This window comes from Python bivittatus, unplaced genomic scaffold (assembly GCF_059951505.1).
Source record: "Python bivittatus isolate LINGU-HERP-01145 unplaced genomic scaffold, Pbiv_v1 ctg000080_np1212, whole genome shotgun sequence".
Taxonomy (NCBI): domain Eukaryota; kingdom Metazoa; phylum Chordata; class Lepidosauria; order Squamata; family Pythonidae; genus Python; species Python bivittatus.
In genome coordinates, this window is record NW_028277035.1 from 90,152,124 (window position 1) to 90,170,682 (window position 18,559).

An 18,559-nucleotide genomic window follows, 5' to 3' on the forward strand; every position below is an offset into this window, starting at 1 on the left:
CTAGAAGATGAGGTTAGATCAGTAGTCCGGTCATTACCACACCAGGCCACAGAAACTGATGGAATATGGCAAGAAGAACAGAAGAAGAATCAGTGAAGGTTCTAACCAAACAATGCCAGCAAACATGGAGGATGACACAGCAGCAAGCAGATGGGAAGAGGTTGGTCTACTTACTGTTACCTCTCCTTGTTCTATTTATGTGGTTGCTAAGAGTTGACACTGACTTGATGGAACTTAATCAAGATATTATAAGAAATACCTCAGGGCCTCAGGTGTATGGCAGAGCCCATCTCCTGTTTGTGTTAATGTCTGTCTTTATGACTTTCCTGGCTGCTGTTTTTATTTTTTGTATGTGTGCTTTTATTAATTTTAATGTTGTAATATTGTAATCCACCCAGTCATGCATATAAATCGATTAAATAAATAAACAAAACCTCAGTGTTTGAATTAGCAGCTAATAGTTAAAATAACTTTCTCTAGTGTGATGATGTCCTCCAATTGTGTTGGAGTTCAATATTTAGTATTCAGGGGTGGCAGAACTAAAATATATCATATTTTAGCCAACAGAGCTCTTTTTTTAAAACCGCAGCTCCTGTTGTCTGCTGTCTGACAGGAAAAGAAAATGGGGATCCATCTTATCTTCCTCCTGGCTGATGAATTGCAAAAGTAAATCACACATACAAAACACGTTTCATCATGTTTCCCTGACTAACAAGTTGATTTTCTTGTATGACCAGTGTCTTGGTCAGGACAAGGCTACTTCTGGGGGATGTGGAAAATGAGACAGCCAGAGTTTACGTGGACTTCTGAGTCTTAAATTTTATTATATTTACCCTCTTTTGGAGCATAATCTCTAAAGCAAATCATTTATGAGACTTTATCTTGGGTTGCTCAGAGGGAGGTCAGGGTAAAAGAAATAGAAAACCTTGTAAATGATCCGAAACCCCTGGAAATAAACCTAGTTAAGGTACTATATCGGTGTCCTGAAGGCTATACCAAAGTGCATGTGGGTCAGGACAAGATAAAGCATTACAAACAGTGAACCATAGCACTGAACGTGAGCTAGAGCCCCCACAGATGAGTTGACACTGACGGGATGCTCCAAGTGAAGGAAGAGAGAAAGCAATTGCTTCTTCACATTTCTTTTTCTTCTGTAGCCTCCTAAAAACCGTCCTGTGGGGAGGCAGGGTTAGCAGTTCTCCTGGACTAGCATGGAGTAGTAATAAAATATCTGCTTCTCCTTTGCTATCATCGTCAGAAGTCTGTTCTGTCCTTTTGGAAGTAAATTAATATATATCCAAATGTATTATTTGTTCAAATGAGTCGCTGCAAATTGCTGAGGGGTGGCTCAGAATTACAAAATGTAAAGTATCTTAAAATAATAATAATAATAGCCATATTTTAAAAAATGATCACTTGAGGGAGTTAATGACTAAATGGTAATTAAATGGTAATTAAATGTCAGGCATATATAATCTCTCTCATTCCGTACTACTTCCCTTCATAGTCCATTTCATGTCCTTTTGATAAGCTCCACCATCTGTCATCCTCTGGGTGTGCCGGATGTAGATGTGGTTGGATGTTCATGTTCTTTGCTTTTCTTTGACACTTTATCATGACTGTGTTTTAGAAATAACATAAATATAACCTAACAGATAATGCTGGGGATGCAAAAGAAGGACCTCCGATGGATCAGAGCAAAGAGCCAGTTTAGTCCAATGGTTTTTTCGTATAATGTTCCTCTGGAAGAATCTCTCCTCTGAAATGGATGCTGGTGCTCGAACTCCCAGGGCTGTCGCAGCTGTTCTGGCCACTCTCTTCTTACTTGTCCAACTCTGTGATGCCAACAGTAAGAACGATCTGAATTTTGTTTACCTCTTAGATTGGGAAAGATGCTGAAAATGCAGCATAAATACAGATAAGTAAGAATTGGGGCTCCCCTGAATTTATAACTTGTGAATTTAGAATTGGAGGCACCCAGAAGGTAATGTTGGGTGAGGGGGTGGGATAGAAGAGAGAACTGAGACATGTTCTCAGAATAAGAAGACTGGCTTGACTCACCATCTCCAATTTAGAACCCTCCAGATGTTGAGGACATCATCCAAGAGCTGTTCAGTAACGGAACAGATTTTCTCAAAAGGTGGTGGATTCTGGTTGGCTGGGGGTGTTTAAAGAGAAGCTGGATGGTCATCTGTCAGGGATGCTGTAGTTGTGTATTCCTGCAATGGGGAGGAGGCTGGGCTAGCTAATCTCCAAGATCGGTTCCAAAAAATTCCATTCTATTCCATTCTAAGATTCTGTTCTTCTGCAGGATGCTGGGAACTATTCTCAAGCACATCTAGAGGGCACCGGGTTGGAGAGGACACTGAGCCAGAAAGGATGGGAAAGATAACCGTCCAGTAGTAGAATACCCACAGGAGGCTTCAGGTCACTTAACATCTCCAGGAAGGGCTGGAAAAACTTCCTTGGACAGCCACTAGCTACTAGTCATTGTAGCTAATATGAAGCAAAAGGGTCCAGTTGGCTACTAGTCACTGTAGGCAATGCCAGGCGAGGGCTGTTTCCTAGACCAATTGTGATTCTGTCAATGGGCCATAGCTTGCCTGTCTTTTTGCTGGTCAATACCTTCTTAGGTTTGGGGGCCTAATGATGTCTTTTCTCCTCATAGTTATGTACGCAGAGAAAGGCTCTTCCCCAGAGTTGCCCTGCCCATGTCCATTTTGTTCCAGTACTCAAAAAATATCCTGGTACTTTGTCCAACAAGGCCAAACAACTCTCCTCTTCAGCAAATTCTCCAACAGCAATATAAAGCGTTGGCCAGTTGCCTGGAGCCAGCTCGAGATGCTTCAAAATAACTCACTTCGATTTAATCATGTGATGGACAATGACACAGGTCGTTATTGGTGCGACATGAACCATTTTTATGATCTTGTGGTTGTGACAGGTAGGTGAAGTACCATTTGAAAGATACTAAAATCCAGATAACAGCTTTAAGGGTTAAGAATCGGTATGCCTGAGATAGAGATTAGGTTAAATGTAGCAGGTCTCCAAAAATAGGAACTCCAGAGCGGTGGGGGTGTTGTTTTTAACAACCAGGGCTTGATATGCTCAAGACATTTGCAGGCTAAGATGCAGCAGAAAGTGGCAGCTTTTCTCCACTTGCCACCAGATGGATGGGTACCCCAGGCCAGCCAAGTTATCTTGGCACCAGAGGCAGAAAATCCCACTGATTGAGATTTCTGCAGCCTCTCCTGGGCAGAAAATATTTCAATATTTAGGAATTAAATAATTGGCAACTTGCTGTCCTTTCTTGCTACCTCCAAACCATTGCCTGAGGCAACTGCCTTGGTCTACCTGGAAGTAAACCAGACCCTGATTAAAGCTTAACCACTTTATTATGGCATAAACTTTTATGAAGCAAACTATAGTTTACAAAAGTTTATCTGATAATATGTTTAAGACAGGAGTAAAATTTCTGGGCATTGTAGTTTAAAAGCAATCCCAGGTTCCCACTGACTTACCTTCTTTCTTCTCAATATCTGCTTTGAGGATCATCCATTTGGCTAGGCCAGGAATGTTCTCCTGCTTTCTCCTATCTCTAACCCTGGCTTCCCCAAAGTGCCCATAGAGCCTGCCCTTGGCATCCACCAGACCCCTGACTCCCTATGCACTTTAATTTTAAACAACATTTTCAAAAAGAGATTGACAAGCTGCAAATCAAAGTGCTAATCTTCCAAATCATCTTTATTTCTAAGAATGCCCTTGGATTCCACAGGGGCCTCTCCGGACATGCTTTAAAATGGCTGGTGTCTGCATCTCACTGCTTTGTCCATGCCCAGAGAAAAAGACAAAGAGAACCTGGAGTTAATAGTGAATATCCCTGTGGGCTGAAGGAATGATAAAATGCAACATTGCCCAGTTGTCCTGTGGTAATTTGGTGTTTTGTGACTGGCACTTCCACTGTGGCAGCTGTTTTGTGAATGGGCAAGACATCCATGGCAGACATTTTCTTTGAGTTCCAACCAGACATTCTCAGAATATCAACAGTGGGACAAAAGGTTGCGGGCTTCTACTGGACCCCATCCAGTGCCAGGTCTACTCCTTCTGCAATTCTCTACTCTAATTTCTTGTTGAACTTTTCTCTCCCAGGAAGTAAGCAGATGTTGGAGCCCAACCAGGCCCATAGTGTGTGCTATGTCTTGACCTGCCTTTTCCCAGCTAATGAACTCTACAGAGATGTGATAACCTGGTGGGAAGGTAGGAAGCAAATCCTGGAAGGAGACCAAATGGGAAGATCCAGCATATTTAAGGGGAAAAGGGCCTCTCTGCTCCACGTTTGCTGGAAAAAAGAGGCTTTGAAGAAAAACAAGGAGAAGCATATCAAATGTCGCTTTTCTCTGAGGACTGAAATCATGTTCAGGTTGACGAATAATGATGATTTCTGTACTTGTAGTACTTCACAGCCTTCTTTCCAGGGTAAGTTTCTCCTCCTGAATATTTTAGAATATTTTAGCTCTTTTGGAGATCAGTCCTTCTGTTTCTAAAGTCTGGGGTATAAGTACTACAGTATTTCTTTTCTAGTCAAACAGTGCCACCTACAGTATATGAAAAAGAGAAAGTCTTGCCGCTAAGGAATCCCCATGTTTTGCAGAAACCCAACAGTCTTTGGGGAAAAAAAGATCCTCCCACAATTTTTATTTATTATGAATTAATTGTGCTTTGTCTGTTCATATATTTTGAAGTTTATTATTTCTATGGTTTTATGTTGATCATTGTTATCATTATTATTCAAAATACAAAACACAGCATATTGACAGATCACCTAAATACACTAAAAAACCCACAATTAAACAATCTTTAAACTTAAAGAAAAAAAATAATAGAAACCAAAAGCAAAGCAAACGATAAAAAACTCAAAGGAAAAAAGAAAGAAAAGAAAGAAAGCTACTTTATATATTAAACTTATCCATAGTCACTGGTTTACTAATAAATTCCTATACACTACTAGAATATAATACATTTTAAGACCTGTTTTCAGAGTAGAATTTTTCCAAAGAGTTAACTATTCAAGAGTCTTGTTATCAAAACCCAATCTACTCCTCAATATGGCCCAAAATTTCTCACCGCACATACTCCTGAACATAAAACACCTTTTCTACTATACATTGTTTTATGTTGGTTGACTTTATTGATTGCCTCCAACCTAACATGGTACAGATGCTTTATTTTTCATTATCTGACTTTTAAATTCCTTTTCCTTCCAGAGAGCTATAAGCTGTAATATGACTTCTTATCCTTCCACCTGTTCCTGAGTGTTCCTCAAAGCTAAAATGGAGGTACTATTAATGATACCATCACACAGATAACAATACTACATTACCAATTGGGAGAAAAGTTCCAATTCTACTCAGCTTCTGTGGAGCCAACAGGAGACGAGGAGTGGGGTGTGTGTGAACAAGGTGGGAGAATTGCAGAGACTGACGTGGGAATCATGCCCTTCCCCTCAAATCCCTCCACTCTATACTATAATTCAAACATATAATAGGCTCAGCATGATACAGCTACTGTTGAAAAATGCAGAAGTTAAATAGAGAGCTTGCGTTCTCCCAAGCTGTAGTTGCAAAATTGTTAGTTGTTATCTGTGTGATGGTATCATTAATGGTATCTTCATTTTAGGTTTGAGGACGTGATGGAACAGATAGAAAGGAGTGCTCCTTATAAAGGATTAGAAAGCATATTTATATAGTTTATAACTTTCTGGGAGGAAGATGACAGTCCTATCCAGATCAGTTCCGGGCTTTGTCCTGAGACTAGACTTTTGGACATCAGAGGGTAAGAACCTTATTCTAATGCTTCAGAGAAATCCTGTACATTGGAAGTTAGGCAGCTACTGAATTCTGAATCAAACCATTCCATCTAGTCTAGTTCTGACTCTCTCCAAGGTTTCAGGGTTCGAGTTGATGTAATCTCACCAGAAATGTGGGATAGTGGGATCTTCAATGTGTAAACCACGAAAGGTTATACTATTTGAGTTTTTTCCTCCTCCTGTCCTCTGTTTTTGCCTTTCCCTTGATATAGGGACAGTGAAAGATGGTTTATCATCTCAATGCTCAGAAATCAAAAAAAATGGGGGACCATGGATTCCGTTGGCTGTTTGTGTTATATTGCAATTTCTAATCATACTCAGTCTGGTGATATTGTGGAGAAGGAGTTGTAGGTAAGTTGGAATCATATGAATGGGGGCTTGGGAAGACATTATGATTAAGTGATCTGTAAACAATAATGGTGGCAAAGAAAATCTTGATCTGAGATCACAGAATATTATTGCTAGAATAAATGGTCCAGATCACAGATCTCACTTAGGGTAAACATAGCTTCACAGCTCCAAATGATCTGTTTCACAAAGTCCCAGTATAACCAATTTGAACCATGAAAAGCCAGCTATGGAAAGAGTTTCTTAGCATCTGAAATATCACCATTACATTTCTCTTTAAATATATCTCCATAAAATAATGTGCATGTGCATGTGCATGTGCAGGGAAGGAAGGAAGGAAGGAAGGAAGGAAGGAAGGAAGGAAGGAAGGAAGGAAGGAAGGAAGGAAGGAAGGAAGGAAATCATACAGATATTTATCAAAGAATCAAAGAGGTTGAAGATACTAATGAGATTACTGAATCTAGCCTTCTACTCATTGTAGGAATCTTGATTAAAACCTCCCTGATTGAGGTTTGTTGAATTTTTGTTTAAACATATCAGGTAAAGTGAGCTCATCACCTCCAAGAAATAACCTTTGGGATTCATTTTCGCAAGACAAAGTGATGTTCCACCACTTAGATGGATTTAAAAGTCAACTTCATGGGACATAAAGTAATTAAGGGTTATTAATCATGGTAGCTATCAATTACCTCATGTTTTGGACACAGTAAATGATTAATAGCTGTAAATCCCAGCCAGCTAATAACGTAGCTTTTTCATATTCGGTTACTTCTCTGGCCTAAAGGCTGTAATAAAGGTTTTCATTTGATTTGATATCTGGTCACAGTACTTGGGAAAGAGAGATAGAAGGAAGAACATTAACTGAGCAAGAGACAAAAGCAAGGCATCAAACTGGTCTTTATTCACTACACTCCTTACTGCATGCCTCTGTCTGTCTGAAATTTTGTAGCTCGCTTAGAATCGTAGCATCTTCAGCTGGTGCAAAATGCAGCGGCACAGGAAATTACATGTGCCCCTAGAAGGGTTCATGTTACACCTCTGCTCCGTGAGCTGCATTGGTTGCCAGTTTGCTTCCAGTCCAATTCAAGGTGCTGGTTTTGACTTTTAAAGCCCTTCATGGCATGGGGCCGGGTTATCTGAGGGACTGCTTCTCCCTGGTTACATCTGCCCGTCCCATCAGATCTGGCAGAGAGGGCATGCTGCAAGTCCTGTCTGTTAGGGAACTACACTAGGTGGGTCTCAGGAGGCAGGCCTTCTCTGTCATGACACCCGCCTTGTGGAACCTTCTCCCCCAGAAGTGAGATTAGCCCCATCCCTCTTAACATTCTGCAAGTCCCTCAAGACTTGGCTATGTGATCAGGCCTGGGGGGTCCCAGGGGACCAGGAGATTTTGCAATGGCTTCCTTACTACTCTAACATCATCCTCTCTTGTTCCACGTGCCTTATAGTTTTTACAGTTTTAATAATGTCTGTTTTATATGTATTTATTGGCTTTCTTTTTAATGGAGTGTTGTATGCTTCCCAGAGTCACTTTTTTGTGAGATGGACTGCTATACAAATATGATAAACAAACAAAATCTTAGGGTTGGAATGGACCTTGGAAGTCTCCTAGTCCCACCCCATGTCCAGGACAGGAATCCTCATGGCAGTCTATCTTTTGCTTGAAAACCTCCAGTGATGAAGTACCTGTTACTTCAGGAAGTAAGCTATTCCATTGCTTAATGGTTGTCACAATCAGGAGATTCCTCCTTTATTTTATTTATTTATTATTAAATTTGTATGCCTTATTTCAAGTTTGGATCTCTCCCTATCAAGCTTCCACCCGTTGGCTCCTGTCGTACATTTAGGAGCTATGGAGAATAAATCCACTCTCTCTTCCCTATAATAGCCCTCCAAATTTTGGAAGGGCTATCCTGACTCCTTTTCTTTAGATTAAACAGTTCCTTTAACTGTTCATACTGTAGGTTTTAGCCTCCAAGCCCCTCACCAGCTTTGTCACTCTTCTCTGCTTTTCTAGTCGCTCTTGGAATGAGATGGGTGGTGACTAAATTTGAAATATAAATAAAAACCATCTTGATGATGTGTGCCATTTATGTAAGTTGCCTTCAAATCATAAAGACAATTCTTTTATAAATTCACCCATTACTAGACTGTCCTTGCACACACGCACGAGTATGCCTGGCATTGATTAGTTTCAGTCCCTGAGGAACAACAATGCCTAAAAATGTCATCCAATTTAAAAAAAAGACTCACTTGTTGGGGTTTTTTGTAAAATTATAAAAAGAAAGAGACCCAAACTGTGAAAGAAGAGGTCAAATATATTCCGCTTTGAAAAGGGGACAAGGCTTACCCATTACATCAACTTCTTTTAGAAAATACCTGGTTTTTTTTTCAATTTTTTAAAAAAAATATTAGTGAAATGGAACCCTCCAAAAGAATAATGCATCAGTGAGAACACAACGAAACCATACGTAACTTATAAGGATTAAACTAAACTGATAAAGAAACGAAAGGGAAAAAAGGACCCATATGATATTAATATAAAATTAATTCAATCTTTAAACTTATTAAATCTAGACTTGTGTTTCGCAACCTTGGCAACTTGAAGAGGTGTGGACTCAACTCCCAGAATTCCCCAGCCAGCTTTGCTGGCTGGGGAATTCTGGGGGTTGAATCCACACCTCTTCAAGCTGCCAAGGTTGAGAAACACTGATCTAGACTATATAGAAATTCCATCTTATCCTTTTTAGAATGTAAAGAAGTTGATAAAGAACACCTATCTTGAATCCATTCTTTAACATCAGGAGGGTAGATTTCTTTCCATCTACACAAAATGTATAGAATTACTTTATGGAGAGAATACAGGGGTTAAAATTGTTCACTCATTCCCCATTATGGTCAACAGGAGCCATGTCTCTTTGACTTTTCTAGCAAAGTTCTGATTTGGACCAAGAAACTGTGGGTATCTTCCAAAGGGGCCCAATACCAAACTGATCTATGTTCCAAAGTGTTGAAACAAGACTGGAATTTATTTTAGTGTTGAAGCACATCCCTATGTATATAGATGCAAAGTTCTGGAACCATGTTCCTACCCAGGACAAAGTCTCTGTTGCGATTATTGTTTGGTATATTAGCTCTGTGTTCACCTTGGGACCACAGACAGCTGTTGTTAGAACAGGCAACATGGAATCAGGGATGGAGTCATGGATGGAACTGAACAGGAAGAAATATCGTGTTCTATGTCTGGGAAGGAAAAATGAAAGTCAGTTGGACCATGGGGGAGAATCAAGCCTTATGAGGAACAATTAGAGCCATTTATGTGAGATGGGCAACTACATAAATCAAATGAAGGAATGAATGAATGAATGATCTGGATATGTTTAATTTACAGAAGAGGTGACCAATAGGAGTGATAATAGTTTTCAATTATTCAACATGGCTGGCTGGGGAATTCTGGGAGTTGAAGTCCACCTATTTTAAAGTTGCTGAGGTTGAGAAACACTGCTCTAGAAGGTTGTCACAACAAAAGAGGGGACTGATTTATTCTCTGTTGTCCCAGAAGGCAGGACTAGAATGAATGGTTGAAACTACAGAAAGTAGATTCCAGCTAGGAACTTCCACCATATATGAGCTGACAGCCAGTGAACTGGTTTGCCCCATGAGATTCTCCTTCATTGTAAGTCTTCAAACAGAAGTGGGATTACAAGTCCTCTAAGGTCCCTTCTACTCTATGATTTTATGAACTTGAAATTCTTCCCTGAAATCTTATGAGATTAGGCTGTATTACAAGAATTTTAGAGTTTTATTAGTTTATAATATTAATTTTGGGATGTCCAGAGACACAGTTTAGGAGTCTGCAGAAAAGTTAAGGCCTTCAGGTCCTGTGTTCCCAGATCTTTATGTCAGCCTTCCCCACCCAGCAAGTCCTAAATGTCTTATTCTACAGCTCCTATTATCGCTAGCCAACACACATTTGGAGAGTACCAGATGCTGGCTGCCTTGTTCATTTCATGCAATACTTTAGGACAACTGGCAACTTGAAAACCCTTCCTTCCTTCCTTCCTTCCTTCCTTCCTTCCTTCCTTCCTTCCTTCCTTCCTTCCTTCCTTCCTTCCTTCCTTCCTTCCTTCCTTCCTTCCTTCCTTCCTTCCTTCCTTCCTTCCTTCCTTCCTTCCCATGAGGTTATGGAAGCATTTATTTATTGCTTTTTTTGTCCTGAAAATACCCTCCAAGGAGTTTAGCATAGCATCTGCTATGGCCAGTAGAGGGCCTTTTGGCCAGTAGAGGACCCTTGATGCAAATCTTCACTCTGGGTTGTGCTAATTTTTGCAATCCCTTCTTCCAGCCAGAAGTACCCAGACCATCTTGAGAAGCTGAGTAAAGGTAGGTGCTCTGATTTTCTCAGCTTGCCTGCCTCTGTTTTTGGATGCCTAGATTCTGTTCAAAAGGGAACGAAGCTTGAGAGAAGAATATCAGATTGGAGAGAAAACCCAGATCGTTGAATTCTGGAGTGTTGAGGAAAAAGATCTCTTAAATTAGAGTTGCTGAGGATGAAATATGTGGGCTGACCTTACTGAGAAGGCTGGTCAGAATGATTCTTCCTAATTAGCTTGGTAGCCTGTGTTCAAAGAATTGGATTTCTGGTGAGGAGCATTTAACCATATCACCTGCTCTCAGCTGTATCAGCATCTGAAGGAGTATTGTGGCAAACTGCTTCTGGTTTATCTGAATCAGAACCAACAGGAAGGGCAGGATGCAACAGTGTTATCAGTGAAGAGACATTGTACGCTTCATGTCCCTCGCTGAGCAGATCGATGCATTTTAGCAACTGAGGCTTTATATGTCCCGAAGTTTCATCATGCATCATATGTGAAATTTGGTTTTGCTTGTGGAAGTCATATGCATTCTGCAGTTTCAGCATGCATCGTATGTGAAATTTGTTTTCGCATGTGGAATTTATATGTATTCTGCAGTTTCACTGTGCAACATACACAAAATTTGCTTTTGACGTGGAATTCATACGTATTCTGCAGTTTCACCATGCATAAAATGTTAACTTCTTGCATCTGAAATGCCACAACCTGAAATACTATAGTTTCCTAGTTTGCACGGTGACAAATGCTCCCTTCCCCATGTGGCACCCTAGACAGGACAGAAATTGCAGATCATGATCTCTGAAAGGCCATCATTGTGAAAATCTGGGCCCTTTATTTTTGGGCTGCAAATAAATGTTTAGTAATCTCTCGGTAGTTGGATAGTTAAAGATAAACATAAAGGGATACAGATATGCAGCCATTTAATTACAAATCTGATTAGTTCTCCGCCAGGAGGACGCAGACTCTTCCAGAAGCCCTTAAAAAAAAAGGGGGGGGGGAAGTAGCTTTAAGACTTTAAGCTTCATGTTCTGCCCTTTGAGCAAAAGGAGGAAAAAAATTGGCAAAGGAAGCAAACATCTCCTATTGCATCATTGGTTCCATTTATAAAATTCCTATTTTAAGGATGCAGAGTTTGGGTTAGTTTGGAGCAACATGCTAACTTTTAATTGGGCAGTGCAAACGGGCTTACTCATGCTGCTGCCTCTGCTGATTACAGATGTCCCCATGTCCGAATACTCACCACAGCTCTACGAGAATGTCAGGACCTGATTGGATCTGCTGCTGCGACAAAGGAAACATTTCGGTTCTCACGGAGTCAAACAATCCTGGACCAAACCCAGCAACTCTTGAGCAATGTTACATTTTCCAAGATCAATGTTTTTCTGGGCCTTTATGTGTTCTTTCTATCCTGCCAGACTGTTTTTAATTCTCTGATTAGCTCTCCTGGATTGTAGCTCCCAACATCTACTGCAGTGTTTCTCAACCTTGGCCACTTAAAGATGTGTGGACCTCAACTCCCAGAATTCCCCAGCCAGCTTTGATCTTTGCTTTGCTGGCTGGGGAATTCTGGGAGTTGTGGTCCACACACCTTCAAGTGGCCAAGGTTGAGAAACACTGATGTACTGTCTAGGTTGTTTGGGGAAGATGTGTTGATTTAGTGCAGCACCTCAGGAAGACACCAGAGTGGGTAGGTCAAAAAACAAAAGCTTGGGTTTCTGGAAGGATTCCCCCACATCTGCGTCAAAGCACCCTCCACCCATCTTTGAGTCAGCAAAAACAATATAGGCATGACATTTGCTGTCTCCACGGCCGATCCCTCTCCTGCCTCTGTTTCAAGTCACTGCAGAGCAGACACCTGCCTTCTCCAATGGATTTTGCACACTTCGAAGCTGCCCTCGGGTGATGTTGAAAATAGAGGGGAAATACTATTTTAATATCAGTACGGTTAAGGATTACTTCAGCCCATCTTACTCATGAACTGCAGACTAAATAAAAATAATATTGTGGGATGTAGAAAAAAAAGGTTGTCTGGGCATATTTATGTTGTGTGTAGCTGCAACAGGGAAAAGATACTGAGTGGAGACTCTGATTTGGATGTAGATGTTCTTCTAAAATGGTCAGTCATGGTCTGAATTGCTCTATTATGGATTCAAGGATGGGAGTTCTCCAATAAGGAACTTCTTCCAGTATGAAATACATTTTTCTGGTTTTTCACTTTAATAATTTCCCATGTAGCACCATGGAACATACTTAGGATGACCATCTTTTCAACATAGGATATTAAAATGTAAGGGAACCAACTGGTCTTAGTCTCTACCCTCCGCTAGCTGAGCTGTGTCTTCAGTTGCCCCTTGATGGGCAGGAATCAGAAAGTTGAACCTTTTCACAACCTTGGAAGTTAGTTATATCATCTGGTCATACAACCAGTGATCAACAGCTAAAAGCAGAGAAGCCCAACATGAGTTAAACACTGGCCACCCTAATGGCAATTCTGTAGAAGAAATATTGCTGGGACAGGTTAGCTTGGTAGAGAGGGTCAGAGTTTTTCAAAAGACCAGGATCCAAATTTAACCCGATCTAACTCTCTTTCTACTGAGATATGAAGTGATTCTCTTTTAAGCCATCAGTAGACACGTAGACATAAACCACACTGACCCACCATTCAAAAGAGACAATAAAAAAGCTAAGAAGGAAACAAAAAGGTAAGAACACCTCCTTTCCAGATAAGCAGGGATTAACACCAGACAGACAAACCAGCAGAGAACAATACCCTAATCAAGGAACTACCAAGGAGAAAACCACACTCTTACCAACACTGGCAGGGCAAGCTATTGTACATAAACAGGGAGCAAACCCTACACTCACTGGCACAGGTAATAGGCTGTTTGTTAGATTGGAGTCAGTAAGGAAGTCAGAAAGGGTGGTGTGGGGTTTATTCCAAAGAGTAGAAATGAAATTTGGAGTTTGGGTAAGGTATAAAAAGCTGTGGTGTTTTTGGGGTGCAAGACTGATTCACAGATGGGGCAACAAGAAAGGAAAGGAGCAAAAGAAGCTGTGCCTGGAAGCATGAATGGGAAAAATGGGGGGGTAAAAGGAAGTTCTTAGCCTAAAGCAGCAGTTCTCAACCTTTTCACCCTGGATTGAATTAATTTTCAGGTCTCCGTGAACCCCTTCGTGCAAATTGCTATATCTACAGCTCCTAATAACATTAGCAAGATCAGTAAGTTTTAGACCTAACAGTCCAATAATAATTGTCAATGCTCTTTTGAGTAGAAAATGATATTTTTCTGGGCATCTGTTTATTTTTTTTTTTTAGATTTTTATCCTGCCTTTATTATTAAATTAAATAACTCAAGGCAGCAAACATACCTAGTACTCCTTCCTCCTCCTGTTTTCCCCACCACAACCACCCTGTGACGTGAGTTGGGCTCAGAGAGACAGTGACTGGCCCAAAGTCACCCAGCCGGCTTTCGTGCCTAAGGCGGGACTAGAACTCACCGTCTCCTGCTTCCTAGCCGGGTGCCTTCACCACTAGACCAAACTGGCTCTCTTTTTGGCCATCATTAGTCTACTCTGTTCATTTGGTTCCCCCACCCCCCAGGATATCACCTGTAATGCAAGTCATAATGTAGGTAGAGGAGAGGTATGCCCCCCCCTTTTTTAATCTTAGCTACGTAGGGCTGAAAGTCTTATCACAAGATGCTAATGAGGAACGGTACATGTAAGCATATTTTTTTCCCCTACAGGTAGTCCTCGGTTAACAACTGCCCTGTTTAGTCACTGTTTGAACTTATGACAACCCTGAAAAAGTAGCTTTATGACAGGTCCTTGAATTTACGACTGTTGCAGCATCCCCTTGGTAACGTGATTGGCATTCAGTCAGTTTAAAACTGGCTCGCATTTACAACCCTTGCAACATCCCACGGTCATGTGATTGCCATTTGCGAACTTCACAGCTTGCTGTCAACAAGCAAAGTCAGTGGGGAAGCCAGCAGGAAGTCGCAAGTCACAGTCACATGATGTCTCACGTAACAACTGTGGGTAATTTGCTTAACAACTGCAGCAGAACTGATGTCATAAGTCAGGCATAGTCATGTGATGTTTCACTTAATGACGGTGTCACTTAGCAATGGAGTTACCTGTCCCAATTGTTAAATGAGGACCACCTGTATTTAAAACTAAAATGGACTTTCTGGAAAAGAACAACAGGTAGGTATGCTTAGCTTACCTTTTTTGAAGTTAATCTCTTTCATTCCCTTTCTTAACTTTTAAAAACTCATAAGGCAAACATAAGATTTCTGTTAAGTAACTGCCTGAAACCAGAAGTGATGGTCTTGTTTTAAATCATGATCTCTCACAGAACCCCTTTTGAGAAAGGCTGGCCTGCAGAAAGGCAACATAGGGAAATAAAGGGAATTAAAGGGAAAACTTCACGTAAGGGGGAGAAAAAAATTACTCAAGAGTAAGCAAGTTAAAGGGAGAAGGCACAAGGCTTTTCTTCTTGCAGCGCATTGCACTATTCGGATTTCTTTATTTGGTCATTAATTTATTTTATGCATACACAATTAACAAAACAATCTTTAAACTTAAAAAAAAAAAACTTTAAAAAAGTTAGAAAAGAGGCAACCCCAAACAAACTAAAAATGCAAACTAAGAAAGAAGTACAAAAATTTACCTTATATTTTATACTTAACAATCGTCCGTGGTTTGCTCCCCCCCCCACTGTTTTTATTGAACTATGATTAACAAACATTGTCAGGTAACTAAATGAACATGCATCCAAGATGCATAGAGAAAAAAATACAGAAAATACCTTCAGAAATCGACTAAAAAATAAAGTGTACAAATTTAACATATTTATAAAGTATGACCATATTACAGTCTGTTGGTATTGTGGTAAACCATAACATTCATCCGGATTTGATAGAATTGCGGTTGCTGACTCGGATGTCTCATTTTAACTTTGTGATTTTTTTCTAATGTGGCAATTGAAGAGGCCTTGTTAATCCCCATCTCATTACATTATCTAGAGTTTTCCATTGTTGGGCAATTATTTTAGCTGCTAAAATTAAATAGATAATAAGTTCCCCTGGTTTGCGAATGAATACACTACTGTAATATGATCAGTACGAAATATTATTGTAAAATATCACAAAATCTAGTTGGGATTCAAGAAGAGGAAGGAGACAGCCTGGGATGTGTGCAGGGATTTAGAAATAGTGGTTAGTAGTGACGTCAACGTGGAGAGAGAGGCTGGCGGTTTCATGAGCTAAGAAGTTGCCCAATGGGTTGGCTGCAGGAACATTGAAGCTAGCAGGTCTTTAGAAGAATGAAGGGCAACATTTTGGTGACAGAAGCTGCACAGATATTTGAAAGTGGGGTGAAGGCCCTTTCACATATGTAAGGAGGTCTGGGATTTCTTTCTTGATCCTGTTTTTTAATAGAATCATAGGGTTGAAAGGGACCTTGGAGATCTCCTAGGACAGTGTTTCTCAAACTTGACAACTTTAAGATGTGTGGACTTCAACTCCCAGAATTCCCCAGCCAGCAAAGCAAAGATCAAAGCTGGCTGGGGAATTCTGGAAGTTGAAGTCCACACATCTTAAAGTTTCCAAGATTGAGAAACACTGCCCTAGTCTAACCCCTTGCCCAGGGCAAGAATCATCAGACCATTCCAGACAAATAACTGTCCAACCTTGGAAACCTCCTGTAGTTTAGGTGTTTTTTCTCTATTTCAAATATGAAACTCGTTTTAGAGCAAACACTATGGTGTTTACATGCTTTGTGCCACAAAAGGGCTTTGAATAGTGCCGCCATTTGTCAGAGGCTCATAATGGGGATACGTCTGGCTTATATTTGGATTAGGCTTTGGAGCAGGATGGGGGAAACTCATGCTGAGATCCACACTCAGTTATTTATTTATGTATTTATTTCCTGCCTTTGCTTCAGAAACTCAAGGCAGCCAACATCATGGACTTGTTGATAAAGATAAAATTAGAGGATGGGATATTGTATACTCTACCTTGAGTTTGTTGAGAAAAGGCAAATACAGTATAAAACTAAGTTAGTTTTTGGGCCAAATAGGACCTTCAGCTCCCTCCTGATTTTATGAAGTGCCTCCTACTTCATCCCACTTTAGAAGTGGTAGAGCTTAGCACCATGCTTCTTGAGCAATTTCACTGGGTGAAGTTTGAAGTCATTTTACAAATGCTTGATTTGATGAATGTTGGCTACAGCCTCACCATGCTAAGCAGAATAGGTCTAACAATTTACATTCAGGTGGAGAGAGCAGGAGAGTTCATCTTCCTTTGCCAGTGAAAACCACTCCTTTCAAGCTTCTGCCTGATCTTGGGTTGCAGATCCTGGCCCAGATCAATCCCATCTACTAAAGATGAACTAATGGGGTTATACATTTTTAACCCAGAGTTTTGCTAGTCCAAAAGCAGAGAATTGAAAATCCATGTTTTTCTTGTGCTTTAAACCTAACTATGAGTATCAGGGATAGAGGGTTAACATTCAGATCTCTTCATGGTCTCATCTGTCCTTTTCTAAAGCTTCTATACTGCCCTCCCCTGAGAAACATTTCACCTAAGGTTACCTGTCTGGGGTTTAGGTTCAGTAAAAGCAGGTGATTTTCACTTGAAAAATAAGGTATTTGGAGCAAGCTCTTGATTGCATTCCCCCCATTGATGGCTGCTATTAAGCTTTTAAAAAGCAGAAGATTCAACACAAGTCTCCAGAATTTGACAGACCTTAAGAATGTTATCTAATTTCATGTAGGGTAGATGGCTCTGGTCTGGTATTGTCAGACCAACAAGCTAAGAAACTAATGCCATGTGGGTCAGGACTATTTTTATTGAAACAGCTAAAGTAACAGAATCTTGCAAGTCTGAATGTGCTTCCCCCTCCCTCACTTATCTTCATGTGAACTTAGGAGGGTCCTGTCTGAGACATTTTCTCAAATTGATTTCTTGGCCTGGGCTCAGGTCCCTTTTATCTGACCATTGTCTTGGTAGTAGCTCTTCTTCCTCTCCTTCAAGGCTATTCTCTATGTCAATGTTTCTCAACCTTGGCAACTTTAAGATGTGTGGACTTCAACTCCCAGAATTCCCCAGCTAGCAAGCTGGCTGGAGAATTCTGAGAATTGAAGTCCACACATCTTAAATTTGCCAAGGTTGAAAAACACTGCCCTATGTCCTCTATAGGTATCCTCCAGATGTCTTGGACTAGAATTGCCATAATCCCAGGCATTAGCAGAACTGAGTACCATGATAGGACTTGCCCAAGACAACTGGTGGGGCACCAGGTTGAGGAATACTGAGATAACATCTCTGGCAGCCAAGTTGTAAGCAGCTGAGTGTTTCACCCAAATGAGATGACAGTCCAAAACTTTCTGGCCTTAAAAATGCAGCTGGCACTGCTTTTACATTTAGCCTAGATGCCTGATATCTGAACATGCACAGCTGTATCAGGCAGTGAGGTTAGAAGCCAGGGAGAACCCATTAGAACCTAAAGCAGTTTCATCGAGAAATGGAATACCCCTCTTCTAGTGTTAAAATTTGCCATAATTGCAGAAAGGTGTATGTGTATTGATTTCATGCACTGTTGCAAGTTCTGTATTGTTTTTCATGAGAATCATCATCAATAGCCATGCATAACCATCTGGGGCCAAAGGGCTTCATTCAGGTTTGGAATGCTGGGCCAGAGACTGCACCAAAGTGCAAGAGTGAGATCAAAAAGGAGAAAAACTAACTGAACTGAAGTTAAAAATGCATTACAAGCAATAAATATGATTAATGTATTGAATAATGTCTCAGTTCTGCCATGTTCAAAATGACAATTATGTAATTGTACGTGGAAATGGTCTTAGAAGACAGGAGGAAGAGCCACAGGCTAGACAGCAGTGAGGTAAGCGGCAGCTGAGCCCACAGATGGAATGGGGGAGTGGTAAATGCCTCAGAAGGGATCC

The 18,559-nt window shown here is 40.6% G+C and overlaps 1 protein-coding gene across 1 annotated transcript; it reads left to right on the plus strand.

The window, feature by feature from the left end:
- The first annotated feature begins 1,551 nt into the window (after nt 1-1,551).
- LY6G6F (lymphocyte antigen 6 family member G6F) lies at nt 1,552-12,873 on the plus strand. Its single transcript, XM_025171484.2, has 6 exons — nt 1,552-1,849; nt 2,669-2,944; nt 4,150-4,476; nt 6,079-6,217; nt 10,560-10,597; nt 11,807-12,873. The coding sequence occupies exons 1-6, from the start codon at nt 1,735-1,737 to the stop codon at nt 11,857-11,859; spliced, it is 948 nt and encodes a 315-aa protein (XP_025027252.1). The 5' UTR covers nt 1,552-1,734; the 3' UTR covers nt 11,860-12,873.
- The last annotated feature ends 5,686 nt before the right edge of the window (nt 12,874-18,559 follow it).

What these genes read in the sequence shown, in the direction of transcription:
- LY6G6F (XM_025171484.2), top strand. Translation starts at nt 1,735, where the DNA reads ATGTTCCTCTGGAAGAATCTCTCCTCTGAAATGGATGCTGGTGCTCGA. An exon ending in CCAACTCTGTGATGCCAACA is followed by an intron (nt 1,850 to 2,668) that starts GTAAGAACGATC and finishes TTCTCCTCATAG; the next exon opens with TTATGTACGCAGAGAAAGGC. An exon ending in TGATCTTGTGGTTGTGACAG is followed by an intron (nt 2,945 to 4,149) that starts GTAGGTGAAGTA and finishes TTTCTCTCCCAG; the next exon opens with GAAGTAAGCAGATGTTGGAG.